We start from the raw sequence: 22,726 nt of genomic DNA on the forward strand, positions 1-22,726 counted from the left end.
AAATGTAAATATATTATATAATTATAGTCAAAAAGGAGGGCTCATAGTAGCCTTTATGTTCTATCAGCATTGTGTCATTTACCCAGCTGTGTATAGTGCAACTCTTCCTGTTTTACAGGACTATTGCATAACTTTACAGTAAGATTACCACACGTTGCTGGGAAATAGCATTTAGCATTTTTTTTTTTTTTTCTTCTGTGCCACCTACGTTCCCTGATTAAGTCCTCCAATGATCTCCTTTCTGATGCAAATCACAATGCATTTTTTTGGTGTTTTGAGCTCAGCGTGCATGGACTGCAGGATTCCTGCTCGGTGCATCTTTCCCTGCTTTTCAATGCCATATCACCCCCTCTCTCTGCCAGCCAGTCCGCTTCCTCCTGCAGCAAAAAAGCCACCTCTGCAGACTCGGGGGACATTAATGTCCCCTGTTTGGTCCCCTCTTCCTCTTGGTGTGTTCAAACAAGGATGCCTTTGAGGCTCCCTGTCCAGCTGCACGGCCACATTCACAAGCACAAACACTACCTCCCTGTCTAATCACTTGCCACCCTGAGAAATGACAGAGGGAGTTAAATAAAGGAGAGAAGGGGGAAAATAAGGGTGAGGATGAAGCTTGATTTGGTGGGCCATGGAGACCCTACACCCATGTAATGATTTAACAAACATCTAAAGATTTCTTTTCAGGAACTGACTCCTTACCCAACAAATCTGCACCAAAAAGTGACACTGAGGTGTGGCCTGTTTCTTTTTTTGATGCTCTAAAAAGAACCGCAGATGTCGCTTCCTGGAGTACACCGATGGTTCTCAGATGATTGCTCATCACTATCTCTAACCCTCCTCCTTCCTCTATGGGTACTGCACTTGTGCTCACTAGTCTCTCCTCTCCCCTCCCCCTTGCACACACAGAAACTGATGTGAGTTCCCCTATCTGTCAGAGCCAGTTCCTCCATTTAAGATGCTGACTTGTTTATGTTGAAGGGGGCAAGAGAATGACTTTTGTTCTCTACTTTGGAGCTTGTTACAGCGCTTTTCTCCGCTTTTCATGAGAGCATGGAGTGTGTTCTGTTGCTGATTTGTGGTAGATAGATACCTTCAGATAGCAGAGAGGGAGGTTGACTGGCACACAGAGTGGATTTTAAGCAGCAGGCGGGAAGTTTGGTCTAGCCCATGACTGGTGGGTGGGGAGCTCTTCGTCCTGTGCCCGCTCTTGCTGTCCTGAACACATCATAAGAGGACACAGAGGAGGAGGAGAAGGAGGAGGAGGAGCGGGGTCATCCATGGAGCTGTAGGGGACGCGCTCAGATGCCCGTGCGGATCCCCAGAGGAGGAGGAGTGCTGCTGAGGAGAAGAGCTCTGCGATGAACAAGACCAAGAGGTAATTTGAAAAGAAGAAAGTAAACCAAAACTGAGAGTCAGAAGCAGTTTCGGAGCAAGTGTATGTGCAGCAGAGATGTGTGAGGTTGTGAAAGTCTGGTTTGTGCAAAAGGGCTCTTGACAATTCAAAGTGGAATGAGGGCATTTAGTTGTGTCTTCTGACACTTTTTTGAGATAGTAGAAAAAGAACACACATGGCCACAGCTTATGTGGTCGACCTGCATATCGGTAGAGAGTATCCACACCTACAATGGTGTGTGTGTGTGTACTGCACACAAGTGCACTCTGACAGTCAACAGTGGTGCGTGCCTGCTGAGCGCCGCCTGCTCACCTTTCCATGGAAATGCGTTTTGCTGTTTGTGCTCTAACCTCCATTTACATGTCAGTCCAATCAGGTTTTTTTTTGTTTTTTTGCATTACTCTGAGTTGCTTATGAGAAACTTCACGTTTAGCAGGCTTTATTGTCACTGGTGCTTTTTAACTGCTGTAGTTGTGACCACAGCTCTTATCAGATTGCCTGGAATTAAAGGGGCTTGTGTTGAGGTAGTGTGTTTGTGTGTGTGTGTGTGTGTGTGTGTGTGTGTGTGTGTGTGTGTGTGTGTGTGTGTGTGTGTGTGTGTGTGTGTGTGTGTGTGTGTGTGTGTGTGTGTGTGTGTGTGTGTGTGTGTTTGTGTGTGTGTGTGTGTGTGTGTGTGTGTGCGCGCGCGCGCGTGAGGGCGTGCGTAAGTGCATGCGTGAGTGTGTGTTGTAGCCAGGTTTAAGGTTGACATGGGGTGGCTGTGCTTCCCCTTCAGTGGGGAGCTTATCTTACTGTTTTAACATTGCTAACCTTCTGGTAGCATTTCTTAATACACTGACTTCACTTGTTTCGAAAATTCAATTGAAGTCAACGTGGACTTCACTGAGGCAGACACATCTTTTCCATCAAACTCAACGAAAGCTCTGTTTTTTGCACATTTGTATACTGAATTATTACTTTGTGTTGATGTTTAAAACAATAAAAGCATCTAAGTACCATAATACGAAATGACTGTTACGACTGCAATATTCAAACACACAACACTTACAACTGTTTTTACATTAGATAAGATATACTTAGTTGTTTTGTTTCAGCAGAATGTAAAAAAACATTTACATAAAAAACAATAGAAAGATATACAGTACATTAATGAAGTACATTATATGAAATATACAAAATAAGTTAGCATCCACTATAATTTACTAACCTTCCTCCAAATAATCCATAAACATTAAATGCAGTGACGTAGAGTTAGAGTACAAAATGCACATAATATTTTGGAGGGTTATTGTAAGTTAAACGCTTTTAAGTTAGAAATAAAAGCCAATATGGAGCTGGTTATTAAGTAATGTCCTTAATGAGACTTGAATTTAAGCAAGGAGGCATAATTGAGAAGGTTTTGTATTTTTATGATCTAATTTGACGTCAAATCGTCCTCTCAGCTCATCCCAGAATGGTGTCCCTCCACCTTGCTGTCCGTTCCTCCATCCCATAGAGGAGTCATTAGATGTTTGGAAATAATATGATAGAGATGGTCAGGGATGGATCAGGCTTGCAAAGATCTTCTTCCCCAGGGGCATTTTAGGAGAGGAGAAGATGTGTGTTTCTCTATCTGCAGCTATCCTAAACACGTTAATATGTATAGTTGTGTATTGCATTGCTTGTATTGCTTTAATTACATTTTGTGCCCATGCAAAAATGGCAACAAACCAAAAAGCATCTGGCTGCTGCATTTATGATTATTTAAAGTGACACATTATGTGTGGTAGCATCATCTATGCGATACAAAAGGGACCTTTTTGTTGTAATGGAATCCTGGTGTCTAACACAATAGTGGTAATGCTACCTGCTGTTAGCCGGGGGGGGGGGGGTCATTGTGTGATAAGTGACAGCGTGTTACTGCTTTGGTTGCGTGACTGTATGTCGGTTGTCAGGTTAACTTGTGGTCCTGGGTTGCACACAAAGAGAACTGGCTGATCAGTTCAGAAAAAAGTGAACTTTTTCCATTTAACTTTATTCTTCTACTTTTTACTTCTCAAAATGTATTTACCACACAGTTATTTGTACATATATAAACACATGATATGCTGATATTGTATAATGGGATACTGTAGTACTTATCTACACAATATTTCACATTTGGTCCATATTATCAAACTACAATACTTAAATGCTCTTGTATATGGGAACAGGATCATATAACAACAATAATAACAAAATACTGTGCAAAGATTCATTCTGCGTGACATTTTCATTTTGATACTTGAAGTAAATTTAGCTGATAAAAATTGTGTACTTTATATCACTCTGAGATGTACGGTGGCCGATGGAGGCAAACACGTTACAATGGCCCAAAACACACAACAGGAATGCCCTGCAGTTTCAAAGATGAAGCAAATCAAAAAACACAAATGTGCCAAAACACAAGCATAAAAAGAAACCTCTTCACTAACTTGATGAAACACAAGCAGGGTTAACGAAAAGTGCTGCAAAAAGGGACTCTTAAAAGTGATGCACACAGCTGGGACCGGAGCGCTTGTTGACGATCAGGGTTTATAAAGTTGTCCAACTGTCATTGTTGTTGTTCTATTGGCTTGTTTTAACAATGTGATCACGTGATTCATTCTAATATTATTGCAGATCTGCTGTAAGCTAGCTAGCTAACGCAACCTAGTCATTTCAAATATACTAAAATACTGTGTGTGTGTGTGTGTGTGTGTGTGTGTGTGTGTGTGTGTGTGTGTGTGTGTGTGTGTGTGTGTGTGTGTGTGTGTGTGTGTGTGTGTGTGTGTGTGTGTGTGTGTGTGTGTGTGTGTGTGTGTGTGTGTGTGTGTGTGTGGTTGTGTGTGTGTGTGGGTGTGTACAGATGTTGTGAACAGGTATGATTTAACCGTATAACAGATTCCCGGCTACACTCCCCAACATCCTATACTTTATGCATATTTCCTGCAATTTTCCTAATACTAACCACAATGGCAGATACAGTGTCTTTATTGTGTCAGCAAAGGGATGAATGGCTCCTTGCAGTCGATGCAGAGGGAACAAGAACGCAGGTTGTGAGAGGGGACAGGCAGAAAAAGAGCAGTGCACAAACAAGGCCTTCAAAGGGCCCTGGCTTCAATTAATCAATTAAGGGAAGAAAGAGAGGAATTTGCATATCCCCCCGCCAGTGTGAGAGGGAGAGAGGGAGAGAGGGGAGGCAGGGGAGGGGGGAACTGGATCTGTAGCCAGGAGTCTTGACACGGATGGGAAAGGGAGTGAGAGTGGGCTTTCCAGAGAAAAAAAACAGTGTTTCCTGAATGGCTTGAATAGAGCAAGGACGGAGGAAGAGGAAAAGAGTTGGTGAAGAGCAGCCAGTGGGGAGAAAGAGCTGTGGAAGGTCTTCGTGAAACAAAAATCTGTGATATGATGGCCCAGGGGGCAGTCGGATTGTCAAGAAAACTAGGCTTTTGTGTTTTCCTAACCACTTTTCCTTTATATTAGAGAAAAAAGTCATGGGGTAAAGGAAAGATGCGGAGGAGAACTAATCAGGACTTGGGAAAAGAGACAGCAGTAAATAAGAACATCTGACAGCACTGACAGTGAGAGATTACAAGAGGCCTTGTTGTGCTTTTTCGGGCTTTCCCTTCCGTGTAGCGTGTCTACAAAGGCTAAAATGTCTCAATTCCCCCTGATAGAGTTTCTCTCGCACACACTCACCCCCTGCCTGAAATGCCACCATTGGACTCCTTTGTTTACTTCGTAAAATAGTGACATCATTATGTAACACTCACTCTGGCTAGCGCGAATTGTAAGGTTGACCTATCACAACATGGGCTAACAAATCAGACCAGACTGGGCTCTGGTTTCAGACAGAGGGTGAAAAGAGGTGCTGCAGCACAAGCAGTATGAGAAACATAAAGAGCTTTCTGAAGATCAATCATTTCCGTACATTGACTACTAAATGCAAATGAAGATACTTTGCCCCTTGCGTCATTATGAAGTTGTTTCATGCAGGGTTTTTAAACAAGTGAAAAATGTTGTATATTACTTCATTACCAAGATTTGAATTAAAATAAAAAAGGCATGTGAAACCAAATGTTTGTGCACACCTGTCCACATTAATCCGTCTCAGTATGATTGTATGAAACTATTTGAATGTATGATACTTTATGCAACATTCACATACATTTTTAGGCCGACACATACTACTACTGTGCATATCATCCTTCAAAAATGTTGATTAAAGAAATGCTAAACTCTATAAACACTTTGAAAAAGATTTATTAAATTTAACATTCATATTTTGCCTTTTGGCTTAATATAGTGTTGAAAGTTCAAAACAAAGCACTATGTCAAGTTACGGCATAAATTGTAAAATGGTAAGCTCCAGATTTGTCGGTCACAATGGGTTGTTTCCATCAACGGCCAAATGGTTTGTTATTATAAATGTTGCGGTCGAAAGGTATTGTCCGACAACATTTTAAAGGATGGTCCAGTCTATGCTAAACTAAAGGAGATAATAAAGGAAGCATTAAAGCTCCTTTCCTATCATTCAGAGAATTTCAAATAGCATGTTCTGCTACTTAGATACTTCTGGGTAACTTCACTCCGTAAGGAAAACAGACTAATCAACTGGAACCCTAAATCATATATTAATACTTCCAAAAGGTTTATTAAGGTTTTCCCTTATTGCATGCACACAAGGATTCTCTTTTTCACTATCAGGGTTCAGCAGTGATGTGTTTCCCTGGTAAATATAGTAGGGTAATTATGATGTATCTGCCTCTTTGGTAAAGAGGAATGCAAATGTCCAAACAGTAACTCCAGTTGTGTTCAGATTTGCATGGGAGCCCACGGCACGGTGACTATATTTACCAACAGCTCTGCGTCTCTCAGAAGTTGCACAGAAAGAGAAAGCACTGACTGCCATGCGTTACCTGCTTTCGGAGGGAAATTCCCTGACAGACGTCATAACATGAAAACATTTCCCCATCAGCACTCCTGTTTGTAGCAGGCCCCTCGTATGAACGGCTGTTTGAGTCAGACAGAGAGATGACAGGTAAAGGGCACCCAGATAAGATAGCCAAATGTATGATAATGAATGAGTCATCATGTTTTTCTTTATTTCAACATAGCCCACCTACTTAATTAGCTCATAAAATGCAAAGAAAAAAAACACAGTGCGACCCAGAGGCCGAATGGACCCAAGGCTGGGGATTTTGGGTTCATGCCACCAGGGTTGAGTAGGGTTTATACTTCATTGTAATTTATATGAGCCTTATGCTACGGTGTTGTCATCACAAATGACATATTTGCCTCAAGTTGCTTTACAATGTGGACAGAATCTCCCACAGTGGGTTACTGCACTGGACAATACTGTAGAGGTGTAACAGGTGGATGAGATCAAATGAACCCGGTCACCTCACTCGTAGTGGTACGTGCTGTGTTGTACTGCTTTTTGAAATCAGTAGCCGGCAGTTATACTGAGGCGAGGAGGGGGGGATGAGGAGGAGGATGACTACTGTAGGGTTTTGAAATCTTAAGTAGGAATAGGCAAAAAGAATCAAAGGAGCTTCTCCTAAAGATAACTATGTTCATTAATACAATGATATGATATAATATGATAAGTCTGCAAAGGAAACACAGCGGTGGTCCTTCCCTATGTCACTGACCACAGTCCACATCTAAGTAGTTAATCTGTCTTCAGTAGCATAGGAAAAGGCCCATATCACTTGTTAGAAAACATTTTAACATCTTTGTTTTGGTGTAAAGTCTTCTCCCATTGGTTGGCAGCGACAGGGGCGAGTCCTCGGCACATCCTGCTTCTGTCGCTCTGTTATGACGTAGCCATAACACACCTCTCGTTATACTTTGTTACACAATTATTTGGATGTTTGCTGGGAAAATTACATAATTAAACACATAATGATAGTTGATATCGTAGCGTCCATGAGTGAGAGTTGGAGGCGGTGTGTTTAGTATGGAATTCCACGCGTTATTCTCCATATACTCACATACACGATATCCTATTAGCTACATGCTACTGTGAAGCTAAAAACAAATAACAACCTGAAAGTCCAGGGTGTCGCCCACCAACTGGTCCCTGAGTAACACTACAACAGTGAATTATGTCCCTTAATGTTCTGGCACAGTTTATTAATTTTTTTCTCACACTACAGAGATGCAATGCCTGTCATCACGATAACCCCAATTCCACAGAAAATGAGAGGAGCATTGAAGCAAATGTTCGTAGTGGCCAAACGGTGGTGAAACAACTTCCACGTCAGTCCGTGACATCAATGCGCACAAAGAGACTTTTTGCTATTCACTTACATTGGTGAATAGATGTCTGTAAATCATAGTATTATAATTGTTGGGGGTAAATCAATTAATTTAATGGAGCCAAGTCCACAAGTATAAAGAGAACTGGATACAGCATCGGAGGAGATTGGCGCATGAAGTCAAAATGGCTTGACTAGAGAACTAAAGTAAGCAGATCTTCCCGCGATCTTCCAGATCCATCGAAGCCCTGCCTCCGGTCACTTCGTCACGGCAAAATTACTCTGGATTCAGCTTTAAACTCATTTTATAAGTTTATGGGCTTCTCAAGTGTGAGTACTGCCAAGTTGATTAACATTAAAAAAAAAGAAAAATGTCTTTCCCATATAATACAATGCCAAAAAGGCTTTGGGCCAAATGACGTCAAGGACTGACACAACTGAACTTGGTGTTGCTGCGGATTGGAGGCTTAAGGAAAGCGCAAGTGCACATGCTCTATGGGCCCAGATCTGGGTAATTCTCCTCTCTAGATTCAGCCAATTTTGGCTTCATGCACCACTGAGTAACTTTCATAGGAATGAACAAGGCCTCCTCTCCAACGCTGTATCCTGTTCTCTTCATACATTCATGACTTACCCCCATCAGGGTTTCTGAATCCAGGCATGTCTGAGGGGTAAACATTTGCTGTGATAACTGGGACAGCACGTACAAACAGGAGTGCAGCTCAGGGTATAAATAGGTTGGTGAATGTCATAACGTACGCCTTCATGAAACTATGCATTCATGAGTGTCCATCCATTTTTGTAGATAAAGCAGCATGTGTATGTTGAGTTGTGTGTGAGCCACACACACAGAAGAGGATGCAGGTCTGGTCATTCAGGGAACTTGTCGCCGCCAGTTCTGCGAATTAAGAGTGTGTTTCCTGGTAATATCATGACATTAGCTGCAGTACACAGCAACACAGTTTCACTGCGGTTCACAACACCATGTCTACAGACACAATTTAAAGGGGACACTCACAATAGTCAGGGTTTACTTAAACTGGTTAATTTGAGATTTGGGAGGAGACATATAGATCAAACATTATGCCTTCACTTTTCGAGTTGAACAGGGTGTGTTACTGATTATTGTGAAATAAAGTCTGACATTGCTAAATTGAGCCCCTGATCTAAAGAGGAAGCATTATTCGCATCATAAACCAACTAGTGTCATTTGTTTCATAAGAGCATATGGAAATCGCATAAAGAACAACTTCATATTAGAAATGAAGTGTTGCTACCAGACCTGAAGGATGACTGACAAAACTCAACATCTTGACTGTAGGGTAGTGGTGTAGCGGTGACGTATGTTTGTAGGCCCGCCGAGAAGTTCGCAAGGGTCTCTGACTAAAAGCAATAGTATTTATCCATTGTGTTTGCCAAGGTACGGAAACACATGTTTATGATACTTACATATTTTGTTCAGCAGGATAATCTCCACCTATTAACACTAAGTGTAAATGCATCGCCGTATCTAAAAGCTAACCTTATGCTTTAACTACTTTACTCTTAAGTGACTTCACTTCACCACCGGTAAGCTAAATGTGGCTAATGTTCTGCGAGATGAAATTTGGTAATCTTATTTAGACACTTATTAACAACCGCAGCTTAGAAGCTTCCGAATATGAAAATAAGCTTTTAAGCTTTTAGTAGCCACAGACATTTATCATGCATCTAACCAAAAAAAAATTAAAACACTGACACCCAGATGAGGAAACCACTCTATAGCCAAAGATTTGGTCTGCCATTGAAAGCCAAAGGAGACAATTAGCAATCAACACTGTCCAGTGGATGCAAACATGGACTGAATGATGATCTCTAAAACAAACGGATGTCCAATTACACCACGTTAACCTGGTTTCAAACAGTGCGTCTATGAGCTGTGAGAACTGATCTGTCATCCTTAGATAGATTATTCTTCGAAAGTAAAACTATTATTTTTTTCAAAAAAATAAATCAGGGGGAAATATACAATTTACTGTGGCAGAGGGACCACATGAATACATTTATAGATTTGTTGTCATCAGTGGTATTTGTTTAGCAACCGTTGTAATGCATGCGCTCTGTGCATTACACATTTGTCTCCCATACCCCAGTGTAAACACAAACTCTGCTGCTCTTATACACACAGGCACTGACAGAAACCTTTTTTTTTACGGAAACGCTCAAAAATGCCAAAGGTTTGCAAACCAGTATGTGTGTGGATTTGTGATATATTCTAGTACAGATCTCAAATTTTGATTTTGATTTGCATGGTTTAATGTAACTATCATTTAGGAACATGCAATACTACCACAAAGGCAATTAGTGGCAACTTTGACCGGTAACTCTCAATTAATAAACTCATCTATGTTGACTTTGGTTTTCAAATTCAAGCGAGAGGTTCAAGTCATAATTATATATACCTTATTAACTAACAGCACATCAGTCGTCTCTGTACCTGCCATTGCATTAAAAGGAATTGAAACAACAAAGGTATGGACCGCATGTTCCAACACGGATGGCTGTGTGAACAAATGTGACACACAACTCTACCATAAAGAGCTTTTCAAAGTAGTATTCATTCGGCAAACTGAAAAAAATGTTTTTTATGACCATAACTACATTGGAATTATCCATTGATGCAAACACTTTGACAATGCATTAAGTATATTAACTCAAGTATCATACTTGAAACAATTTATGGTGCTTGTACTTTAGCATTTTCGTTTATGATGCTTTTACCTCTACTGGACTAAAATTCAAGACAATATTGTATCTTTTTACTCCGCTACATGTATTGATAGCTTTCAAAAAAATGCAATGCATAAATCAACTATTGAATAAACATGTATATATATAATTATAGGTTAAAATATCCTTTATCGCTATGATGAACACATCAATGCAATTAAATACATTATTAATTTTATATTTATGATGCTGAAATGGGCCATTATGCAAACAGGTACTGTAACTTATGGTACTATACGTATAATTTGATGCCAATACTATTGAGTACATTTTTCTTATGTAACATTTTGGTTTCAGGACTTAATATTTTTGCAATTTAGTATTGCAATAGTACTTCTTCCACCACTGGCATTAAGTCTACATAAAATCTAACAATAATGAGGTGAAAGTAAGGGCAGAGACGGAGCATTTTAGTCAAAAATCAAAAGAAATCAGGTCAAAAAGATCACCGTTTAAAGCACAGGAGCATATAACTATGGTTACCCTGGTCCTGAGGGGGTTTACAGATGTCACTCTGACAAAATATCAGTATAAGTGTTTGAGCTATTGACAAATGATAAGCATTTTCTGGTTTGTTTCACTATGATGCAGACCTGATGATGGCTTGCAGCGTCAGGTGCAGGAACACATGCAGTTGTTTGTTGTGTGAGTGTGTGATGGTTCAGAGTCAGACAGCATATCAGATGTAGGGATCTGCATTTCCTCAGACGCTGACCTGCTGCACCTTACCACACACTGCTCTACTTATTTCCACGCTGCTCATCCTCCCTGTCGCAAAAGCATTGTGCAAAAAAAATGACAATCAAAATTTGCATTTGTCATTTTCAACTATGGCAGAATGTGGATCTTTACATGGAAGATAAGGTTCTTTATTAAAAATGAATGAATGATTGAACTGAAAAATCATCCCTTTTACTGTATAACCCCTCAAAGTAACCAAAAACTGAAATCATAAAGACGACTTTTTGATTACACAAGATATAACTGTTAATATATAAATCATACTCGGTAAGATTTCTAGATTTTCATTGTGTCATTTAATCATTTGTGAGTTTCAAATTGTTCCCAGACAAACTCAACAAAAAACTCATCAATTCCAGAAATTTCAGAAAACATATAGGCAAGTTATTGATTATTATGAAGGATAACATATACATTTAATACATCAATAAAAAGAAAAAAAAATAGATGCAGCTTTCTCACATTTCCCCAGTAAGATTGTTTTGTTTTTTATTCTTTGATATAATTAATTTAAGTTTAAGTATAAATTTGAGTTTAAGTTGTTAAATTAGAAATTTTTAGACAATTTGGAAATAAATGTCCCGGGTTAGGTTTCCATTTTTTACCACAGTCACTTCTGTTTTGGCAGCCATGTTTTCTTGTACCTCGGGGTTAGATACACATTGAGTGTGTCATTTTTTGTCCCAATAGGTGAGGTAGTTTTGTTTGTGTTGTTGTTGTGGTCTCAGACTGGTCTCTCACTCCCTCAGGAAGCCCCATGGAGAGAGCAGGAAGCTGGTCCAGCGCAGGAGGAACACATGTCCCAGTCCCCAGGACATCACGCGGGCCCTGCAAGGCCCCAGCTCGGCCCCCAGCCCCGGCGCTGCCAGCCTGGATGAGCTCATCCAGCGCTGCCTGAACTGCTTCGGTCAGTCGCTACGTGTCTGTGTGTGTTCCCCAAGTTTGTCATGTGTCTTTACTCTTCATCACAAGCAGGTTATATAAATGAGGGATGAGGGGGAGAGAGAGGGGGGGGTGTATGCAGGCTGAGAGAGACTGACAGGGAGGGGGCGGAGGGGGGGAGACAAAGGGCAGTCTCATACAATCAAGCTTTGTTCTGTTGCGCTGCTGAGGCCAACCAGCTATTCCCATGCTATACTGAACCACTCTCTCTCCTCTCTCAGCGCTTTCCCTCCTCATTGGTCAACTCATCAAAATAAAAATAAAAACCTGCCTGGATATACACAGTCATAAAATACTGATATATAGATCACACATAACTGATTTGCAGAGGTTATGAGATGGTTGGGGTCCTCCTGCCACACTAAAGGAGGTCAAATGGATACATTTTGTGGTGCTTAAAGTATAAACTTGAATAATTGAAATGAATATATATCAAAAATATATTAATTATATAATATAAACATATGAATAATAACACAAATACTGGTATTACTACTAATATTAATATTAATAATTAATATTTGTATAATGGTAGTAATAATAATTATAATTATACAATAATAATAAAGACTGTCCACAAGTGGTGAAACCCCCACATGCCACACCATCTCAATAAAGTCTTTTCTTTTACCAACTGGCATAAACAAAGAAGGACTTTGACTTTCACTTGGATGCACTTTTTATGACCTATTTCTGAAAAGGTGCACTATAAAGTAAAAAACACACAATTATCTTGATCTTTTTTTCCTTCATTTGCCTACCTCTACCCTCAAACAAAACACCTAGAAAAGAGCTGTATGAAAATCTAAAACCCACTCAAATGGAACTGCTTGTCCACTGATCCACCCTGCTTGACCCCTTCCTGTTGTTATTGTTGTTGTTTTAACCAATCCGCTGCTGTCTTTTGGCTGTAGATCCAGAAGGGAAACTCTCCAGCCCCAGAGGGTCCCAGCTGGTCAACATGACTCTGATGATGCACTGTTGGGTGGTGCCATCTCAGATGTTCGCCCAGAAACTTCTCACTCTATATCCTCCACTGTCTCTGTGTGCAGGTCCCACGGGGGCACTGCTCCCGATCACATGTCCACGTCCTTTAATCAGATCAGGGAAACAGCCGTGGCTTTGTTTTGTCCACAAGCAGATTTGAAATATATATCCCTGCTAGTGTAATATTGAGCTATTTCTTGCACAGGGTGTTTCAGATCCTTGACTCTTTCTCTCACTTATAAGGATTGTCCCTCGGATAAGAGGGGCCTGAAGCGGACTCAGATCTGCCACCTTATCAGGTGAGTAAGGGCACCGGGCTCATGTTGTGTGACAGAACTGGTTATCCTGCTCTCTGTGCGGGTAGTAAGCATATTTCCTGTGCTGCTTGGTGGCAAGGCAGTGGATCAGCCAGTTCCCAGCGGTATTTGAGGCAGACCCCCTCCTGGAGCAGACCATGGGGGACCTGTGGGCGCTGGTGCGGTCGGATGGAGGGGTGACACACTCGCAACTCATCGACAACTCCTGCTTGTGAGTGTTTTTGTTTCATCCACCCCTATGGCCTGGAGGAATGGCGTTATTTAGCCAAACATGTTTTACTATAAATAGAAAATAGAGTTTTTCTATAAATAGAAAAATTAACGTCTATTTTTGTCTGTCCCCAGAGGCCCTCATGCGAACATGTTCCATGCACCTTCGCCCTCTGTGAAGAAGAGGAAGGTGTCTCTGATCTTCGACCACATGGAGCCACATGAGATGGCGGAACACATCAGCTACCTGGAGTTTAAGAACTTCTGCAACGTCTCAGTGAGTTCAGGCAACAGCTTAGCTTTTACTTTGTTTAATGAGGCCTTGTCAGGTGGTCAGGACCAAATAAACACTCACAGTACATGAAAGCACTTTCAAATAAGATTTAGTAACACCCTTCATTGACCAAAGCCCAAATAAAATGCTAAATGTCTTATAACATAAATAATAAAATCCAATCCTTGTTGCTGAGGGTTTATCGGTCAAAAAATGTAAAGGACCCAGTCTTTTAGAAAAAGCTTTAGTATTAGTGATCAACATTTAAAAGATATAAAACAGATTTTGAGTAACCAGATTGTGAGGAATTTTGTTGGTGTGTGATCTCCCGCATAACTTACTTTTTTGCTCATTTGAGCATTTCAAATGGACGCTTTAATACTTACATAAAGAAAAGAGCTTATGAGTATCAAACCAAAAACTATCAATATGTCATTAAATATGTGCTAATTTGCCCACATTTCCAACATCATTTGAATTATTTTTTGGTGATGAAGCACTTTTGCAGGCTGAATCCGGAAGACTAGAAGCAATAGAATTACTCAATTTCGTAAAATTGCTGAAAATAATATATGTGGCAAAAACACGTTTATGATAGTAAATCATTTTGATCAGCAGGATAATGTCGCATATTATCACCACCTTTGTGATGTTTAAGCATAAATGCAAGTAAAATCTAACGCTAGGCTATAATTGAACCACAGCTAAGCTTAAAGCGGCTAATGTTTGGCATGATCGCGTTTAGTTTTCTCATTCAGCCGATTGTTATCAACCGCTGCTTTTAAGAAACATAGAATCTTCAGACATTTATGAGAGGGATATGAACAGCAATTGATTTTGTACAACAAAACATTACAAATCTCTTGAGTTAACCACAGACCTTATAGCAGGAAGTTATTATTATACTGGAAGTGCAAACCCCATTTCTGGGTTTTAAGACTCATTTTCGCACCACTTTAATAATAAAACAACACTGTTTCATAAATAATATATGACCAAATCACTTTGTTAACCCCCTCAGTGTATACATAGGAATGAAACCGGAAAACTGTTCTATGTAAAGCTAGCACCATGTCAAAATAGTTTTTCTTAACTTAATTAGTCAGGTACGTTGCTCCTTCTAGATGTTGGAGAATTGTTTTCTATTAAAGAAGAGAAGAGTAAAAGCAGTAAGAAGTAATACATTGTATCCCCTGTTGCATTGAACAGTGGTTAATGCAAACAGGTGCTTGGTAAAATGGTGACCGGGTTGAATTTATTTGATTTCTACACTGATTGAAAAAGTAAAAACAGTTGTTTACCACATAAACGCTGCTCTCTGATTGGCCAGTTCATGGACTACCGCAGCTACGTGGTGCGCGGCTCGGTGAGGGACAACCCGGCTCTGGAACGCTCCGTCATGATGTGTAACGGGGTCTCCCAGTGGGTGCAGCTGATGATCCTCAGCAGACACACGGCCCAGCAGAGAGCCCAGGTCTTCACTAAGTTCATCCACGTGGCTCAGGTAAACTGGATCAGGGGTTCAAACATCATAAAGGGGATTGTTGTTTGACTGCCAAGAAATGATCAGAAATTAATTTCACTCTTCTCTTTCTTCTACAGAGACTTCGAGCTCTGCAAAACTTTAACACTCTAATGGCAGTAACCGGGGGCCTCTGTCACAGCTCCATCTCCCGCCTCAAAGACACCTCCAACCTGCTGACCCCCGACATCACTAAGGTTTTTACAAAGCCCTATATCACTTAGGGTCTCCTGTCCACACATACGCAAAAACAAGAACCCATCCTCCCCAACAATTTGAGCTGATCCTTAGCCCCTTTAGCCTCATATGTTCTTTAGCTAAGCTTTTTGGTTAGCTACAGCCTTGCAGCAATTAGTCTTGCTTACTTACATGGGTACAATGCAAATTAAGCAGTGAAAGATAAAAACCAGACACAGAATAACATGAGAAGACCTAATATTGCTAAAAGGAGAGGATTTAAACACACTTACCTGCAGTGTTAGCTCACAAAGCACAAATGCTATGTTTAGCCACTACACCCGAACAATCTAGTACTCACCTCAACATTAGCCTTCCTGATGCAGGGACAAAATAAATAAAAAAGATAGAAAAGATCATTTTAAACGACAACTCAAAGTCACGCTGCCACCTGTCCGTGTCTAGATATTTCACCTGGTCACATTTAGGCTAGGCCTATCTACTGACTTAGCTTATGTGAGCTACCAAAAGATTTCTTAAACAAAAAAGTTATGTTTTTATAACTTCCAACTTCTTTCTGTCATATCTAAAAATGTATATATATTTTTTGCCTTTACTTTGAAACTAGGATTAGAAATGACATTGTCCTAACAACTATGTCCTTAAATGTATGCATCATAATGAAAAACCGAAAGAGTAACCAAGGTAGCATCCAGTAATAACAATACTAAAGTGTAAATCAAAAGTTTCAGTTTCAATCAGTGGTGTAACAGTCTGTAGTGGTCTTCCATCATCATACTATCATCCCTTTTTGATCCTTCTCCTCTCTCAGGCCCTGAGTGAGATGACGGAGCTCCTCTCCTCACGCAGCAACTACATCAACTACCGGCGGCTTTACAATGAGTGCAGCGGCTTCAAGGTGCCTATCCTGGGCGTCCACCTGAAGGACCTGATCTCGCTGAACGAGGCACTGCCGGACTACATCGACGAGGACAAGATCAACCTGAGCAAACTGCAGCACCTGTACAGCAACATCAGCGACCTGGTGGCCATCCACAGCTGCACGCCGCCTTTCGAGGCCAACAAAGACCTTCTGCATCTCCTCACGGTACGAGACGGAAACCGAGCGATGATTTACTTTCATAGAAGTTAAAAAACCATTGATAATGAAGGGCATGTAGCTAATGAAGTGTCCAAATTTGCTTCTGTAAATTGTCTACGGTATTGACGTGAATGAAATGTAATGTTTTCTTTTATTTCTTTAGCTCTCTCTAGATTTATATTACACCGAAGATGAGATATATGAACTTTCGTACAACAAGGAACCCAGAAACACCAAGATCCAGGTCAGTAGAGCTACACACTCCTTCTCTTTGAAGCTTTATCGTACCCCATCAGGCTCACACTTCTCTCTTCACAAGAAGAGGGTGTGCTCTCTGTGGGAGTAACATCTTCGTCAAAACAAAAACACACACTCGTTGCTGAAACCGATCAAAAACCAGCCACATCAAAGCGCTGCAGACGTTAGGGAAGCGTGTTATGTGGTGGGTGTGCTCTTTTTTTCTTCCCCTTTCACATGAGCAGTTCTTCGTGTCTCACCACTGCATGTGTCGCTCCACAGCCCCTCGCTCCGGTGAAAGCGCCAGTCGTGGCCGAGTGGGGGTCAGGGGTCACCCCCAGGCTCAACCCTGACACCATATCTAAACACGTCAAACAGATGGTGGATGTGAGTGTGTGACTCTGCAACAACCTCCTGTTTTTCACTTCCTTCTTACATGGCAGGACAAAGCAGAACTAACCAACTGCTCCTCCACTTTTGCAACTGACTGTCTGATTGCTCTGTCGCCCCCTGCAGTCCATCATGAAAAACTACGACCAGAACCAGGATGGATACATCTCGCTGGAGGACTTTGAGAAAATAGCAGCCAACTTCCCCTTCTCCTTCTGCACTCATGAAACTGACAGGTGAGGAAAGGCCTCTCACAGTGACGTGGGGGCAAGAAAAAAACACAAATCAGCATGAGGTGTTTGTAAAAATAACCTCACTTACTCGCTTATTGTTACATTTTGGGGAATTTTTGGCACAGGGAGGGAGAAATCAGCCGTGAAGAAATCACCTCTTACTTCATGAGGGGAATGTCGATATGTGCCAAGCTTGGCTACAGCTTCAACACGCATAACTTCCACGAAACCACGTACAAACGGCCAACGTTTTGCGAGACTTGTGGAGGCTTTGTGAGTATCCGTTATATATATATATATATATATATATATATATTTATTTTTTAAATGGGCAAATCAAACTGAAGTATCACGTGTTCTGTCTGATCTGTTGTAGTTGTGGGGAGTCATCAAACAGGGGTACCACTGTAAAGGTAAGATCAAAATCCATAATTTCGTAAGTCCACAGAGTAATCAAGATACAGAGTTTAGTTGCAATGCTTTTTTTAAATTGTCTATGTTTTACCATCTCTCAGACTGTGGGATAAACTGCCACAGACACTGTAGAGATCTGGTGGGAATCGAGTGCTTAAAGAAACATAAAAACACCACCGGGTCGTGCCCGTGCACCCCAGCTCCCGACTCAAGAATCAAGGGTAACACCTGGAGTACGTCCTTTCTCTATCGTACGCACAACGTGCAAACCTTCCCTGCCTATAAAATGACCTATGTTTGGTTCCCTAGCAGATATAGAAGAGGAGGCCTTTGTCTTCCCCCAAAGTAACGACACAGAAAACAACCAGGGCACCACTCTTCGGAAAAGAAACAGCATTGATTCGACGCAGTGGGACCGATCAACTCAGACGGACCCTGGAGTTTGGACGCCTGAGAAAAAGGACAGAAGAGGATTCCACCAAAACTCGCTTGTTCATGCTTCCCCGGAGAGAAAAATGAGACAGGACATGAGTCCCTGCAAGGTGGGTTTCTCATTTTTTTAAGCTTATGCTCATTAACTCAGCGACTTAGGAAATATCAGTATGTCAGTCTAGATCTGTGGAGTGACTCAATGTGGGGCTATATTTTCCAGCAGTGATTCACTTTAAGCTGCTATAACAGGAGCTACATGCTGAGTCAATCACCAATACTGAATACTGTCAAGCACATTGAAACATAGCCTAGATTAAATTCCTCTCGTGAACTTTTTTTGCTGCTATGTTAAAGGTCCCCTATTATGAAAAATGCACTTTTGAATGTCTTTAATACATACAGCTCCGGAAAAAAGTAATAGACCACTCCAAATTGTTCTTAAACCTTTATCTCTACATGTATGGCAGTCATTCCAGTGTCTGAATCCCAACACAGAGACATGTTGTCAGTAGTTTATAGAATACAATAAAAACATTTAAAAAATCATTTAACTCAAAGACATAGGCCTACCTATAAATATTAAAATCAGAGAAACTGATAATGCTGCAGTGGTCTCTTCATTTTTTCCGGAGCGCCCTGTGTGTTAACATACTCCTGATCCAAATATGTGAGAGCTGCTCAAAAAAATGGGTGAGTTAGGTTTTGGGTTCATAAATGACGTGAGCTTCATCTTTGACGTGGCACTGTTCTAGCAGGTAAACGCTGAAGAAATAACATGTCAAGCTATGTGCTGTATCCGAAACAATGCACCACGTGTTTGGAAGTCATATGGTCTGTGTTTACATTAGCAAGCATCGCTAACACTCAGAGCTACCGCTGTAAAGAAGCAGGGTATAAAAGGTACTGCCATTGTGGTAAACCTGCGAGAGAGAGAAACGTTTGAGCTCCAGACTGTTTCAGAAATAATGCTTGATGTGGTTTGGAACATAATATGGCGTTTAATCATGGCAGTGTTTACCTGAGTATCTCCAGGTAGACTGTAGACACCCTTCTCTTCGCAGAGCTCACTGCTTGCATTGGGAAGCGCCAAAGGGAATCAGCACTTTAGGAACAGGACTGAAATAGAGGGGGATGAGGCATGCTACAATGGGTGATCTGATGGTATTTTGAGCAAAACACTTCACACATGTTTTGTTTAGATATGGCCCTACAATATATTGTTACAATTTAGCATAACAATGGACCTTTAAAGTCATATAAAGCTTGTAACAGAGTGGTGTAGTGATGATGTATATTGGTAGGCCGAATTGGAAAGCATTGCAAGCGATCCCTTGACAAAAAGTAACAGTTATTTTCCATTGGAGCAGGCGCGGCGTTGTGGGTGGGCCTAACGGGCCTGGGCCCGTCCACTTGTACAACTGGCCCACCCTAAATGACCGGGATAACATATATTTTCTTAACTTTTATTTTTAATTATTAAAATTCGCATTTAAATACACCGTTAAGACTAAAAAAACGTTTTCATTTGAAAAACTAAATAAAAGACAACATTTATTCGGCTATTATCACATGGGAGGTCTGGACCAATCACAACGGGCCATTATACGTCGCCCCAGGGTAAGCTTGCGCACGCACGTTACGATATACAACTAAATGAATTTATTGCTATGGCACAACAGGTATCGATTTTTAAATATGTTAGAAGAGTAAGAACGGAGTCGCCAGAGTCTTCGACTGCATGCGCTTCATCACAACAGGTCTCCACTACCATCTCCACATGCTAGCAAAAAACAAACTAACGCTAGTTTCGGCTCCACGGGGGAGGTGAGTTCTGTTGGCGGGACAGAAGGGATTATTGAAGGACTAAGTCTCCAGTTTCACTCAGGTGAAAGTCAGTCGAGTTTTCAAGGATGTATGTTACTGAGCCCGGTTTTCTCGTGTTGTTTAGGATGTACTTTACTATGAGTATCAATAGAAAAACAATAAGTAAATGTGTCTATGAAAATTTGAAATAAATACATCAGCTGTAGTTAAAGGATTTTTCGTTCGTTTTTATTCAGGATGTTGCCCTCTGTTCTATGTTGAAAAAAGTAACACGTCAGTTTGAAGCAGATAATTTGTGTTACTTCATATCCGGAAATGCATTTCTCATCGAGACTAGAACGTCTAGAAAATGTTGACAAGACGGGAGGTAGAGCTAAATATTCCTGCCTGACTTGATTGTCTCCAGATTACCTTGAAAGCACTGACAGTTGAGTTTGTGAATGAACAGCACACCGCGCTCTCTCCTGTTAAAAGTCATTGTAGCTCACCCAGTATTATGATCGCTACGTTTCTCCCTCTCCCTGCAATTCATTTAAAGAATAATCCAGCCAGATCAAACGAAAACGCATTAAAGAGAATTAAAATGTAAGTTTTCCCAATGAATTAATGTATTGATCTACTCGATCCAAAGCGAAAATATAGATAACGATGTATACCCGCGTGTGCCACTTGTAACGAATAGCCTACAAACTGCCGCGGTGAAATAATAACCTATCACGGCACTGAACATGTTTTTTTAAAAGACTTTAAAAGTGTCATAATCAACTAGATGTGCTAGTCGCCCTCCACAGATATATATGATTTCTGTTAAAGTGAGACTACCAGTTGGAAACAGTGTTAACTTTTGTAATTAAAAGGCCCAGCCAAAGTTACTGTGTCCCTAATTTCCGGGTTTTAGTACTCATTAGCTACTACACATCACTGTTAAAACTATTGTCTCTGCAGATAAAACAAAGACTTTACATGTCTATTAATAACTAGTGTCAAATGAGACAAGATTTCCCAGTTGAAAGTGAAATGTTGTTTGTGCAATAAATACATCTTGATTTGCCTCATCTGTTTTCCAGGTGAACACACAGAGAACCCGGGGGTGCTCCATGCCCGTTTCCTTCTTGCAGGAGAAGATGGAGGAGATGCATCTCTACAAAGACAAGAGCAGAGAGCCAGACTGAGCGCTCAGCCTCCAGGAACATTTCACACTCATGGACAAAAAAAACACTCCAGACACATCGCCTTTCTGACCAAGCTGTCTGATGGTGTTGAACTGATGAGATTCACCGGCCGTTGGCATCGGAATACCAGCAGTCATATGAATGGACTCCGTCAAATATGGTTGTTTTATTTGTGTCCGTCTTGTTAGTTTTGCTTTCTGATCATCTAACTGTATTTCATACACACCTCATTTTGTTTTCAGAACAGGTGCCTTCCTTCACTGGTGCTAAGACTCCATAAGGCCACTTGTGACAACAGCCATAAGGGTCCTATTTACACAAAATATACGCAGGGTAGGAAATGAACACTAAGCTTTACATTTGGCAACTATACTACAACTCTGCTCATGAATTTGGGAAGTAAATCAGCCAAAAATGAACATTTCTGTTTGTTTGGCCTAGGATTGGTTGATTTGAAGGTATATGCATGAGGAATATATACGCTATCCTGTGTGTGAGGTATCTATTTCTTTAAACACTTCCTGGAAACCAAACCAAGAAACTAACCAGATAGAAACATCAAGATCATATGCGTAAAATCCAGTGGATCAGGCTTGTTTGCCATATAAAGATATAAGTAAATGACTCGTGTCGCGACCACGTCAGGTAATAACTCCAGTGGGAATGCTCCAAACAGCTTCCCACTTCACTATTGTTAACCGTCCAGCCCTTAGCAGCTCTACGCCACACCTGAGGCATCATCATATGCCGTTTCCATGGCGACAAATTACTAGCCTGAAACGCAACATAGCCTGTTAACTCCAATGGACATGGTGCATTCACCACCAAACTTCACATTTCTTAAACTTGCACACGCCCAAGTCTTTAAGGTGGAAAAATGAATAAATTATTATAAAATGGAAAAACCAATAGAGGTGTCAGGATTATTGAAAACAATCCTAACGTTTGAATAAAAAAACTGCAGAAGTTACTATTCGTTTTGTGGTTACATTTTCAGGAAGAGTTGATCAAATTGTTTAATTGCTACCGGAATGGAAAACGGTGTATGCTATGAAAGACTTTGTCCTAATCGCCAACACTTAGCCTGGTTAGCAAGAAGGGAAAGGAACTTCTGAAGACTCGGCTGTACCGCACTGAAACTAGCAGCGGAAAGCATTTATTTCCTGCCCTGATTTCAACAGTTCATTCAAGGTTCAGCAGGATTGCACTGGGACTATGTGTGAGCTGCAAAAGGTGCAAATGACTTAACTAAATGCTTTCCGTCTGTCCTTTGTCCACAATGTCATCTTGTTTAAAATAAGAAAGATACACCAACAGTGATGCAGTGTGT

At 40.9% G+C, this 22,726-nt stretch overlaps 1 protein-coding gene across 5 annotated transcripts; it reads left to right on the top strand.

The window, feature by feature from the left end:
• The first annotated feature begins 912 nt into the window (after positions 1-912).
• rasgrp4 (RAS guanyl releasing protein 4) lies at positions 913-22,716 on the top strand. 5 transcript variants are annotated; one of them, XM_063907539.1, is made up of 17 exons: positions 913-1,372; positions 11,913-12,070; positions 13,020-13,131; positions 13,329-13,391; positions 13,489-13,620; positions 13,755-13,896; positions 15,224-15,397; positions 15,496-15,612; positions 16,425-16,700; positions 16,858-16,938; positions 17,214-17,318; positions 17,448-17,557; positions 17,680-17,827; positions 17,931-17,967; positions 18,070-18,201; positions 18,278-18,510; positions 21,292-22,716. In XM_063907539.1, exons 1-17 carry the CDS (start codon positions 1,356-1,358, stop codon positions 21,394-21,396), a joined length of 2,142 nt encoding a protein of 713 aa, XP_063763609.1. In that variant the 5' UTR covers positions 913-1,355; the 3' UTR covers positions 21,397-22,716. The 5 variants fall into 5 exon arrangements, with proteins under 5 accessions (XP_063763609.1, XP_063763610.1, XP_063763611.1 ...); XM_063907540.1 differs by having other exon boundaries at positions 914-1,372; positions 18,281-18,510; XM_063907541.1 differs by having other exon boundaries at positions 914-1,372; positions 18,070-18,189.
• Positions 22,717-22,726: the final 10 nt, after the last annotated feature.

The sequence above is a fragment of the Eleginops maclovinus genome, chromosome 18, assembly GCF_036324505.1.
Source record: "Eleginops maclovinus isolate JMC-PN-2008 ecotype Puerto Natales chromosome 18, JC_Emac_rtc_rv5, whole genome shotgun sequence".
NCBI lineage: Eukaryota > Metazoa > Chordata > Actinopteri > Perciformes > Eleginopidae > Eleginops > Eleginops maclovinus.